The sequence below is a fragment of the Xiphophorus hellerii genome, chromosome 8 (genome assembly GCF_003331165.1).
Source record: "Xiphophorus hellerii strain 12219 chromosome 8, Xiphophorus_hellerii-4.1, whole genome shotgun sequence".
NCBI classification, from domain to species: domain Eukaryota; kingdom Metazoa; phylum Chordata; class Actinopteri; order Cyprinodontiformes; family Poeciliidae; genus Xiphophorus; species Xiphophorus hellerii.
Genome location: NC_045679.1, coordinates 15,842,324 through 15,855,726, shown reverse-complemented (window position 1 = coordinate 15,855,726; position 13,403 = coordinate 15,842,324). Strand labels below are relative to the sequence as shown.

Here is a 13,403-nt window from a genome sequence, read left to right as displayed (position 1 = left end):
CCAAAATTAGAAAAAAAAATCAAATAAAAAAAAACCGGCCAGATTACACTAGGCAACTCAGGAACAAAACTCTTAGTATTTGGAAACATGTACCGTCTCATATCAAGAGATCAACAAGAAATTTACAAAAGGGTCTTTCAAATGGAAAATTACTCTAATAATCCAAGCAAATTAACTCCAATTCTTTTAAGGACAACAAAGTCGATGCCCAAGGTCCTCCCTGACATTGTGTTTGAAAAATGGTAAACACAGGAATCAACACACTAAAGATGCATTTAGGTATATCCTAAACTATTTCAGTTTTGAAATCTGAACGCAAATTATCCTGGGATACATTCAACAAACACCCATCATGTGACATCATTAAAGTTACCTGGACAAATCTTTAAAAAAAACAAAATAAAAGATTTGTGCTGCTGTCAGTTAATAGGATTACACAGCTACCAGCAATTAGGTACCCAAATGTACCCAAACTAATAAATTTGTACAATCACATCCAAATACATGCCTAATGTTGTTAATTTGAATATTCTTTAAGTCTTTCCTTTGTATTTGCTACTTCTGACTAACAATCTCTGCTTAAGAACAAGCCACATTTTGAAAACCGCAATACTTTTCCATCACACACTTCCTTTCTGTCCTTTTTAAAGATGACCGAGAAAGTGCAGCAGTAACAGGAGTTTTCTCTAACCCTACGAAGACACAGAGCGCTTCCCTTTCCCCAATACGCTGGCTGTGCACTGCTGGTCAGTTAGTTAATGTATCTGGAATTATTTAATGCAAAAGATAAGGCAGTGATGGCATGTTAACTAAAGGACTGCAAATCATTAATCAATCAAAAGTAAAAGCACTTGATATTACTGACTCCGTAAAATTATACATAAGAACAGCTTTAACAAAAAGTTTCTAACATTACAAATTCAATGTTTGGTCCAAAATGTATATTTGCTAGAAATTACTGCACAAAAATGTCACAAAAGAAAAGAAAGAATGTTACTTCTACAGAGCAGAAGGGCAGCATATTAAGCGATTACTTACTCTTCATATTTAATGTGGTAAGCTATGTCCTCTTCTTTCTCCTTGGTTTCTGTGGTAGAGTCTTTCTGAGAGGTGGAGGCTCCGTTACTTTCAGAGTTTAACACAGAGTTATTCCTGTTATTGTCCGTGGTTTGACCTTGTCCATGGGCCTGTGCCTGCTCAGCCTCCAGCTTCCCGTTTGTCCTTTTAGGGGGCCTGCCCACCTTTCCTTTAGTGGGTGTTATTTGTCCTTTGGGTGAAAGTGTCACATTTTCAATGCAGGCCTCAAACCAGGCGCCGATGCTTACATCCCTACAGTCCACCAGCTCGTTAATCTAAAAGAGGAAAAAAACGCAAAAATGACTGGTCTTGACTGATGTCCAAGGCATGCGCTGTTAAATTTTACAAATATTAACCTACTTTTTAGCACTCAATAAAAACGGTTAATAGTGTACAACCAAAACCATATTTTCGAGACAAATATAAAATCAGTCATAACACTATGCTTCCCTTTTTCTTAGTTTTAACACCTCAAATTTCCTCAGAAATATTAGAAGTAGAGGCAAAGTCACACTGTGTGGCAGAGTAGTAGTTGTTCTATAACAAGGTTTCACTTTCATTTGAAGCAAAGACAAGCTGACATTTTAAACAGCCTTACACTTCTTATGCAATAGTATTAGAAATTGAAAACAACAGTCTCTCTGTATATTCCCAAGAGACTGTTTAACCAAACGTTAACTTGGAAATTAAAAGAGAGAGAAAGGCTGCCAGTATTTCCAAATCCAGCATCTTCTACGACAGACGGAAAGTTCAAAATCATAGCTAAAATATTGCTTAGATTCATATTGGCAGATATAAACTTTTACAGCTGAACATTTTAAAGGATAGTATTATTCTTTAAAGTTACATCTTTTGAGTTTCGCATCTTCGCTAATAGTTTTGATACTTTAATCACCAACATTATGAAAACTAGGAATCTTGGGTTAACATTTGCCATGTATGTTACAGCCAACTGGTTTCAGATATCCAACGATACAATAAAATACTTCTTGATTTAAGTTAAGCTTGCACAAATTTCATGAACTGTCTTAAAATCCCCACTATCTGTGAAGTTCTCTTTTTTTTAAATGTGAGAAATTGACATCTATGGAAGATGCTGTTTCTAATTGGTCTTCAGATTCAGCACATGGATGACCCTGCAGTCTCTTTACTAGGCTGGATGAGAATGTCAACATCACTGCCTTCAGTTCAACGTTAACACTAAGATGCAACCAATGAAAGGCAATGAAAGACTCAATCAGCAAATGTATTTTGGTAGAACATAATGGAGGCCCATAAAGGAATATTCTGCCACTATAAATAAATAATTTAGCGCCAAGAAACCAAAGACAGTAACTTCCAAAATGTACCGCTAATTTTTAACTTTTTGAAATTGATACATTATTCTTAGATTCTAACAGAATAAATTCAAGATGCCAAAACTATTCACTTTTATTATTTTTATGAGCTAACTCACCTTGTACAAGCCAATCCCTGGGTTGACTAACGTGCTCCGGCTGGATGTGGGTGGCTGAGTGTCCTGTGCTGGACTGGAGGACCTGAACCCATTTTTGGTACTAGCAGCGACGGTTTCTGGCTTGGTTTCATTTACAGTGGCACGGTGGCTTTCGTTCTTATTGTCCGTGTCGGATGAGGTCTCCATAGCTGTGGAGGAGACCGGAGCTCGGAGGTTTTCAGGCTTCGAGTCAGGCAGAGGAGCTGAGCTACTGGCAACACCTGAGGCGTCCTTGGTGGCGGGACTGTCCGGGGGGTCGGTCTGAGACCGAATCAGCAGCTGGACGATGTCATTGAGACCCACGTTGTAGTCAAAAAGTGTCAGACCATCTTCCATCTAAACAAGAGCAAAAGAAAAAGTCATAGTACATTATGAAAAGACACCAATATGATACAACAATGTAAATGCTGTTTTTACTAAATAAGCACTGATTCTATTAGAGCTAAAAAAAAAAAAAAAAAAAGGGTGGTGTCCTTGTAATATTTATGGTAAAATGCTGCAAATATATGCATAACATTTCTTTTACATGTGTCAAACATCCTTAAGCTAATGGGCTCAAATCCCAATAAACCCTTTGCTTTAACAAATTAACCCTCACGTGTTGACAATTACCCTCAGACTAACCACAAGGCTATTTATGAAACCAAACATTAAAAGCACCTGGCAGCGTACATAAAAGCAGTCAGAGAAAGAGGCTGTTGATGATAGTGACGGTGTAAACAGCAGAGGAGAACAATCTACTCCATATCTTCAGGAGAATTTTGTTCAAATGTGAATCTAGATATTTTGTAATTCCAACGCAGTAAAAAAAATTCTAAATGATTATTTTTGGAGACTATGCAGTGAATGTAAACCTAATAATTTTCAGTTTTTTGTGGGGACTACCCTGTAATCATTCCTTTCAGGGGAATCCTACAAGAAAACATGGAATGAATTGAAGGGAGAAGTTAAGCTTAAAATGTTTGTTTTGGAAAAATGAAAGAAAACCTCAAGCATTCTAAACATAAATGCATATTTAGAATAATGGTAATGACAAGCGGGAAAGCCAGTCCCAAAAGTAGTGGAGTTAGAAAAATGTGTTCTGGTAAAAACAACAGACCAAACTTTCCTCAAGAATTTTTTCTAAAACACTATAAACTGATACTGATAACTGGAATTTGTTACAATGTGTAGCACTGTTGATTTTTTATTTATATTAACAATACAATTAGAGACTTATGTTGTTGAATTTTCTTAGCTTGGTAAAAATATCAAACTGTAAAACAAAGATTAGAAAAACACATCAATCTCATAGAGCCCTTAGCTTAGGCAGACTGTGCTGGTTTCAATACCAGGTTTATGTGTATTGCAACTGTGGGTATATAATATTTAATATTATGTTATACTGTCTTGTTGCAGTTTTATTTTAGTTAATTTATTTTGTTTAACCTTAAATGTAAAGAAAGGCATAAAAATAATCAGGTTGGCTAAACAGTATGTGTTTACATTCTGCAATTATTATTATTACACTCTTCACAAAGTGTTCCAGACTTTTGGGCTTATCTAGAACTCAGCGTTGGATTTTTGAACATGAAGCAGCGGCTTGGCTAATTTTTATTTTTTATTTTTTCCCATGCACTCTCCACAGTGACTTCATTTCCAGCAGCGAGATCAGGCTCCCGCTGCAACGTGTTTTTACTTCACTCTCCTCACAATCAGCCTCAAAACAAAGAGCCCCAAACACACAAGAGGGAAATTGCAAGAATAAATACATACACAAATAGATAATGTCACTTCAAGCAGAAATGGGTCATTTTCACATGCTTCATAATTTAAAAGCAAAACAATTTGATTATAGCCTCTCAACTGAACCTAAAGTGATTATAAACACAAAATGGGAGAACATGTCCATAAACAGGGGAAATACTACGCCACTATGTCAAGTAGAGAAGATTAAGATACACATGCCTTTGTGTGCGTGCACTGGTGCCATTTAGGCATGTTTATCACAAGTCTAAATTAACATCTGTTCTCTTGTGTTCGAAAAACTGTTGGCCAACGCTCAGGTAGAGATTATACGACAGAATAAACCAAAGTCTGCGCAGCGTGAAGGAAAACGCGGCGCTTTTTACGACCAACGGCTCTGCTGCTGCCCTGTTTGTGTTTATCTGAACTGTCCCACGGAAACAGGCGCCAGATCGCTGCTGCAGTCTATGGGTTCTTTCTGCGAGCAAAAAATAAATAAATAAGAGATATGTACGCATGAATTACAGTGATAGGATGTGTAGCTGGGGGACAGAAATGACTTGGTTGCTATGACGACCGAAAGAGAGCACCCCACATTCACAATCACACATACACACACACACAGAGCTTCATCCGCCACCCCACTTTAAGTCTGAGTATTTGCAATCCAGAACCCACCAACACAATCAACATCAACATGACCCTTTCAGGGAGGATCCAGAGGATTTACTGTTAGCTGTGCTGTTTAATACGGCCACTGCTTTTAGAATGTAGCGTAGAGTGGAAACCTCAACTCATTGCACATATCAGCAATTCATTTTACCCCCGATAAAGCCATTGTGCTGGGGAGAGAAGCATGGCCGCCACCCTCGCTCACTCTCCCCAACGCTCTTCTTCGTTGTTTGACAATGGGGAAGGGAGAGGTTGGAGGTGTAGGAGGAAAGCACGATTTCCCCCATCCTTCTCGGTTTTTAATAGCCTCATGAAATTTAGATCAGAGGAGCAGCCGTGCAAACAGAGCCAAACACTTGCACCTATCTGTCCTTTGCATGGTGGTCTGCCTCAGCTTTCTTTTGTCTGGCTCTGACTTTGTCTAACCTCAGATTTTGGTGTAGTGACGCCATTGTTTTTCGGTGTAAGCTTTAAGAGAAGAAAGGTAAACAAAACAAACTAGGAGCATCCTGAGCAGATAATGAGCCTGCTGGCAGAACCTGCTGCAGAGAGACTGGCTCGCCATTGATGAGTTCATGTTATTCGGAATAGAGACTCGCACAGACAGAATTTCAGAACAGCACACAGCAGAATTGCACTGCACCAAACACAAATGGCTTGGCTGTTTTCTGGGCTTTTTTCTTTTTTTTTGCACGCGCTCTTCATTTCCAGCAGCGTGATCAGACTCCTGCTGCAAGGTGTTTTTGACTTCAGCCTCTTCGGAATGAGCCTCGAAACAAAGAACAACAAACTAAAAAGGAAAAAACATGTTAGGAGAAATTACGCATATTGAAACAGAATGTTGTTGCAGCCAGAAACGTGGCAATTTCACCCTCATTTGCAACTTAATTTATAAAGCATGATGCCTCTCGTGTATCGGCAGACTTGACAAGTTGGAGGTGTCTGAACAAAAATTCCACTTGAAAGTCAAGCTGAATCAACACTTCCTCAGAATCTGAACACTCCTGCTGAATTTTCACAGGTCGAAACAGACGAAACACCCAGCAAAGCAAGATCCAAAGAAAGTGGGTATAAAACGATTCAAACCAGTTGGAATATTTTCACCTTTGTCTTGTTACAACAACATTCATCAATATCTGACTTTACGTGCCGTGGTTATCTGACGAGCCAACAGGGTACTCAAATGTGACAATTAGAACCGCAATTAATGATTAACTTAGTAATCGATTGTTCTATTGATTATCACATTTAAAAATTGGCATACTGTGCAGATTTTTCCATATTTTTTTAGATATTACATTAATGATACAGATAACCAAATAATTAATTCCTTTTTAAGAAAGAAAATTAACAATGTATTCTCTTACCTGCAATAATACAGCATGCCTTTAGTGAATTTCAACCAGGTGAAGCTAAATCTATCCCACGTCATGTTTTTATCTCAAATGTAAAATGTATATAATTTATATAGTACAGCTTTGGATTAATTACTGTTGTTTTTGCACCAATATTCTTTTTTGAATCTCTGTAGACCAGATAACAATTAATCGATTATTATATTAGTTGATGATTATTTCAATAATCGATTCATCACAATGAATATGATTAATCGGTGCAGGTCTAGTGACAACTATCATTTACTGTACTATATAATGAACAAAAGAACAGGGAAAACATAAGAAAATCATAAGAAATTCTACTTTAGGACATCTTGAAGAAGAAGCAATGGTCAGATGAGACATAATAACATTGCATTTACAAAATGTCATGTGTAGCATAGAACTAGCACCCTGAACACGCCATACTGATGGTGGTGGCAGAATTATGTGGTGAGGATGATTTTCTTAGAAAGGATGGATGGAGCTAAATACAAGGCAATCCTGGAGGAAAGTCTTGACACTTGCATGGATGATCAACCATATAACCAGAGCTACACTGGATCCAGACTGAGTGAGACTGAGCTGCTTTGCAAATTGGCAAAAACTTCCGACTTTACATGTGCAAAGCAAATTCAGACATGCAGCTGTAACTCAGATGCAGTTCTACTAAGTAGCAGCTCAGTGGGGAAGCCGAGGCCGATAACCCCCACTTTATTTGTAAAACATATTCGTCTCAAGTATGCACTACTCAGTGTTGGTCTACGGCATATAAACACTACAATGTTTGTGGTTGTGGTATGACAAAATGTAAAAAGATTTAGTAACAGACTAAACTTTGAGCACTGTTCGAAAACTGAACTGTTCTGGCTTTTCTATATTAGATCAGTGACGCAGCAAATTTTTTTGTAGTCTGCATCTTATCAGGGTAAATATTTCCACTATTATTCATTCATCATTGTGATGACATGCCGCCTCAAATGACCTTTTGTCTGGATGGTAAAAATATTAGCCTCCGACAGCTTTTCAGGTGTGAAAGAAAAGCAGAATCGACACTTGTGAATGAGAAGGAAGACGCTGCAAACAAACTTCTGCACGGTTACTTCTGGACTCCGCCCCACATTTCTGTTGAAGAGTTGAGCAAAATAGGTCATATTACCAAAAACAATGACGGGAGAGGGGGTGTGGGGGGTGCCTGTGTGCCTGCTCAGTGCTAGCCTTCGGCTTAGGGGTTTCTTTTATCATTCATTCTCCCCTCGGTCATTTGATCTCAAAGAAAAATCCACCACTTGATTTACTTCTTCAGCCTTTTTTATTTTTTATAAACCTAGTGTGTTAGTTTGAGCATAAATTTTAGTTTTCTACAAAGATTCGAAGATTTTAATCAAGTATTTCAACCAGTTTGAGAACCACATCCAAACAGACCCAATTTTCCTTGTGTTCTTAAACATTATTATTCCAAATATCCTAATGAGGGAAAAAAACTAAATAATAAGTCATTAGTGTTAGTTTATTATCATATGGTTTTATTAATGACTAATAGTCAGTGGCAATCATATTACTAAGCAACCCCATTACAGCTTTAGCTTCTCTCATCGATCTAAGAGTAAGAAACTGAGCCATGCATTTGAAAAGTTCTTGTTAATCTGAGTGAAGCATGAAAATGTCACTAAATCTGATCACTGCTTTTACATAAATTGGTAGATAATGTGGGGACCTTTGACTAACACGCATGCTAGGGAGTGGCCAAACTGCAACCATATTTAAAACTGGTAGAAAGCCTGCAGTTAGCGTCAGGGGTTCAAGACTTTCCATTGTTTTCTACCCTTTGTCCAGTCTATCTATCTATAAGAGAAGGGTGTGGACTGAGTGAAAGAGTTGCTGCAGCTAACTTTGCAATACAGCAATAACTTTCAAATGAGGAGCCACAACAACATCGATCCATGTATAATCAAATTGCAACAATATCTAGGTCAGAGAAATTGTCTGTCTGAAAGAGAGCAGCCGAGCAAACAGGCAGCTGTTGGAAAAAATCCAACTATCTTAACATGCAATAAGTAATTGCTTTAGAAGGGGGAAAAGTGGACTACAGTGTTTTAGATAAATCACACGGACGCCATGTGCTGAGCTTTGAACTGAAAGCCAAGGCGCTTTTTTAAAATTAGCAAATATGCAGGCTTGTTGCAAAAGTGTGTGGGCGCTGAGCTGAAAGGCCACGCGGCCAGTGGAAGATGTGTGTGAGGCTGCGAGTACGAGTGAAAAAATGTTTAAAGTGAAACATGCACAACAAGTAGTGATCAGGAAAAAACTAGACGAGTATGAAAAAATAAAAGTAAAGTTTAAAAAAATGAAAAGGAAGACACAAGCAGTAAGTCAAAGATGAGTGGCTCCTGGCTCAGGACGCTCACGACAGAAACGCAAGCATGACTTTGAAGCGATGAGGCAGCGAGAGCAGAGAGCTGGAGGGAAAAACAAGACGCCATTTTGAAAAGGGAATTAGACTGAGTTGCCGAGCTACGAGCCTAAATCCTAACAGACCTCAGACACCAGAGTGCATGTCAGTGTACAAGCTCATTCCATACATTACTTAACACATGGAAAGCCCCTAATCAAGACTCTCCACTTGGAATAAAGGAAGTAGGGGATTTACAACACAGGATGGGCCTGGTGTTGTTAACTACAACAACCAGAACCAACTTCAGGTTAACAAATGAATATTCCTATCATTTATTAACGCTGTGACCAGCTTCCGGGCACACAATTCTTTGATATAGAAGTAGTTGAGTAGTACTTACAAACTACAAGCAAAACAGACATTTTCTTATTGAACATAACTATTTTTAGAGGAACAATTTGAAATCACTCCCTTAAGTGCTATTTATTTTCCTAATTGAGCAGGAGAGAGCCTCCAACTTGCAGAAACCAAACTGACTCATCTCGATGAATCATCGAGGTCCAACTTCTCAATCTCTCGTAGAACAAAAGTCTTCTGCCTGACATACATCAACAGGTGAAGATATGACTGAATGTCAGCAAAGTGAGATCAGCATACCATACGGTGCAGTCTTTCCCGGGGCTATAATGTTTGGCTGACTCACCAAGTCAGAACAATGAGAAAACTCTGAATAAACTTAGACGCAAACAGAAGACAGATCTGTTTGTAGAGATATTTGCATGAACAAAAAATCATGTTCAGGTTTAAGCTACACTTAAGTTCATCGATACAAATATGAGAAATCCTTTAGTAAATACAGTTTAATAAGACAAATAGGTCCAATTTATAGCCAATTATAGAATCATCGTTCAATTTACATTTTCTTTATATACATTCTTTTCTTCATAATACAATACAATTGGTATAGTCACAGGGATTCAGCTCCGTATAGTCTAATTCAATCAAATCAGCTTATCATTTGATGTCAATTGTGCCTCCTTTCCTCTCAGCGGAACGGCTCACATCAGTGCAGTTCAGTACGCTACTTCATGATCCGCCATATTCAGTAGAACATTGGGCTCTCACTGGGAAGGCAGGGCTGAATGTTTTTCTGTCGTCCAATCAAAAGGCTGTGTTGTGTGATGCCAGTAGCTCGTCCCTAACTAGTAGTACCATTGTCCTATGCACCTACAACTGAAAGGGGTTCAGGAATTGGTTAGTTGCATTATGGACCTCTTTTGCAATAAAAACAAATAAAATAGTGTACCGAACCTCAACAACTCAATGCAAATGAGGCATTACTTAATATCTATTTTATACCTTACAGAGGAACTTCATGTCTTGAAAGTGTCAAACAACTTAATAGTAAGAGCTCTGTCAACTGTAACATATAGCAACATAAAATTTACCTCAAGCTTTCATACATATTGGAATAACTGTTTTTTGTGATGAATGCATTTGTCTTTTCCACTCTATTATTATTATTTTTTAAATGATATGGACTACTTTTATCAGGAAATAAAGACTTCTACATTCTGAGGAAGCATGTGGCAGCAGTGGTAAACAACAATTCCCTTCGAACAGGAAGACAACTCCATTAAAACAAGATGAACTCAACAGTAAACCTGCTGCTTTAAAGCTGCTCACCATAGGTAGCCAAGCACAGTGACATACACAAACATGCATGAATTAATCTTGTCTAAGGAACTTACACCTTTTATTGTCTTCAAATATAAGTAGCATGTCCAAAGCTTTCCAATTCGAGAAAGAAAACATTTAATACAACCTGCTCTCAGAAAGACATTTTTGGATAACTGTAATGTCAATCCTTACCATGAAAGATTGAACTCTGACCTATGGCTTTAAAATCAAAGTTGTTAAAGAGGTCTTGAAAAAAATTATTGTATTGGTCAAAAATTCACTTCCATAAAGAAATCAGAAAGTGGTAGGAATTGGCCAATTTTGTCTTGATCAACCATAAGCAATGACCAAAATCCTGATCTTTTTAGTGAATGCAGTATACTTTAATACAACCAAGCTCATTAGCAACAACATTCTTCTGTGTGGTAGTTGTAATTGAGAGATGACAACTTAAAATAGCTATTTTCAGTGTTTGGTGTTAAAAAAAATAAGTTAGAGAAATCCCAATGATGTGAAAAGCTATTTTTAAAGTAAATTTTATGCTCTATGAAATATCTGATTTATTTAGGCTGTGACAGAGCAAGAGAGCTCAAGACTTCAACTGATAACACACAAGATGAACGAAAGTCCTTTGGAAATCTCGCAACTTAAGCATTTACATTGTTTGGTAACACTATCTACTATGTTATTGATTCTAACTCTGTTAATCACCAATAGCTAAAAAAAACAAAAAAACATCAACTCCCTAATCATTGTGTCTTAGTTTCAAAATGCTATAAAACCCAGTTTTACAGTGGCAACTTTCTTACAAGAGATGTGCATGGCCTGCATTTCTACATTTATACAAATCATAATCCTTCAAAGGAAAGCTAGAAAAATATAAAGTGTTCATATAACATTTCAAAAATAATGTTCCTATAATGACCTATAATGTCTTTGCATTATAGATCTGAGGGAACATTTTTAATAGGCTAAAATCAGTATTAGCAAGTACCAACTTTGACTTTGCAGAACCAACATAAAAATATTTCTCATAAAAAACAAGTGAGTTCAAAGTAAACACCGCCATTTTGTAAATATGCTTTAGAGGTTAATACCAACAACTAAACACTATATACAGTACAGTTATTCTTTAAACACATTTTTTTCTTAGCTTGGTTCTATGAGACCACCCATAAATAAAAAATATATGTAGATATACAAACACAGTCTACTGAAGTTTGTCTTTATCAAAATAAATCAAACATTTTAAGCAAAATAATTTTTCCCACCAGCTATAAATAACATGTCTATCATTAATTGCAGATCTTCATCAGGCATAATTCACTTAACTAAATTATTTTTCTCACAGATTTATCATTCTGATTCTGTACTATTAAGTCAAAAAGGGCCTTCAGTCTCAAAGCAAAACCCCATTCACTAACCCTGCATAAACTTATCCGCACATTTCTGGTTTACACAAATGACAAACTTAGTGGTAGTATGCAATCTGCAAAGATATTTTACATTTCTGTTCTGCTGGGCTCTGTAGGGGGGCACTGAAAATAAATTAAAGCTGCCTCAGAGTCAAATTTCTGTGGAACAATTGTAAGAGGGAAAAATCAAAATCAGAAATAATATAAAACCTAAATGTTATTGTCGTTATTATGAAATTTTCTTTATTTAAATGATTTTGTTCCTTCCAAATATATTACACATGCAATACACAGAGGATCTGAAGTATAAAGTAATAACTGTGTGGCTGACCCGACTGCACATTTCTACAAACATACACATTTTTCTGCATAACATAAAGTGATAGCATGTAATTGCTCACTTATACTGTGACAGTGCTTAAATTTATGGCTTTATTAAACACTGAATAATATTTACCCATACGGTGCTTTATTTTGATGTGTGATTTCAGTAGAGAACTTGTCTAACAAAACATGCCAGAGATCCATCAGTGCGCCTTTGTTAGACATCACAGACAGTGTAACTTGGGGGAACAGTACTGCCACATGAGAACAGGTTTCTTTACACTATGCAGACACACTGAGTGTGCACAGTGTACATTGTGCGCATGGTGGTGACGCTAGGGTGTAAACAAATACACTTGCTTCAAGGCACGTGTGGGCTCCAGGGTGATCTACCCCATTAAACAATAATGAAGACTTTCTAAAAGGATCTGTGGAGTTTAAACAACACTGTAACGTCGTTATGTATGCGAAATAGAAATCTAAGGTTGTATTTGGAGGTCTGTCGTTTATCCAGTTAGAAATGGCTCACGGATGTGCTAGTTTGCAGTGCACTCGCGGAGCCACATGTGGAAACAAAGTGCTGTGTTCCCGTTTCTCTGCACTAGCAATGTAAACAAACATGTCCACGCCATTTGTGAAGTGCACAGAGAGATAATGTTAACCCTAATTTTCCCATAGGATGCCACTCGGAGATCTTTCGCAAGATCCATTGGCGTGATTTCTATCAAAACAGGAAGCTCGCACAGGGTCCGAAAAGACTTGAGCACAGGGAGGTGGACCACCGAAGTCTACCCCCCCTGTCAAAGCGTCAAAACTGGCTGCTGCGTGACGGGGCTGACAGGCAGAAGTGGGTTTACCTGCTTCCCTCGGTAGAAGAGGCGCTGCTGTTGGGGGCTCACATTGAAGATGTCCTGTATTTTCAGCCGTAAAGACTCAATTTTGGTCAATCTAGAAAGATCCTCAACGGTTCGCGTCTCCTTCCCGTCTATCGTGCGAACCTGGATCCACATCGTTGCGCGGCGCCCCTGCTAGGCCTCGAATAAACAATGGATAAAAAAAGTCTTTCTTGGTACAAACGTGTTTTTTTGGGCTCAGATGAGACGGAAATAAACCATTTTTGGGGCTCCGTTGCGTTTTCCTCTGCAGAGGTAACGTCGGACTGGCTCTCAAGCAGGAGGTGTCTCACATGAGGTCGCGGCGCCAAGCAAATCTCGCGAAGTAACGTTAAGCGGAGATCAGGGCGC

At 38.0% G+C, this 13,403-nt stretch overlaps 1 protein-coding gene across 1 annotated transcript in view; it reads right to left on the bottom strand.

Moving 5' to 3' along the window:
• Window positions 1-13,169, bottom strand: part of uhrf2 (ubiquitin like with PHD and ring finger domains 2) — a 40,015-nt gene extending 26,846 nt beyond the window's left edge. Inside the window, exons 1-3 of the mRNA XM_032569257.1 lie at window positions 13,017-13,169; window positions 2,534-2,908; window positions 1,039-1,352 (exon numbers count right to left, since the gene is read on the bottom strand). Coding sequence (XP_032425148.1) covers window positions 1,039-1,352; window positions 2,534-2,908; window positions 13,017-13,169 — 842 coding nt within the window. The remainder of the gene's footprint in view (window positions 1-1,038; window positions 1,353-2,533; window positions 2,909-13,016) is intronic.
• Window positions 13,170-13,403: the final 234 nt, after the last annotated feature.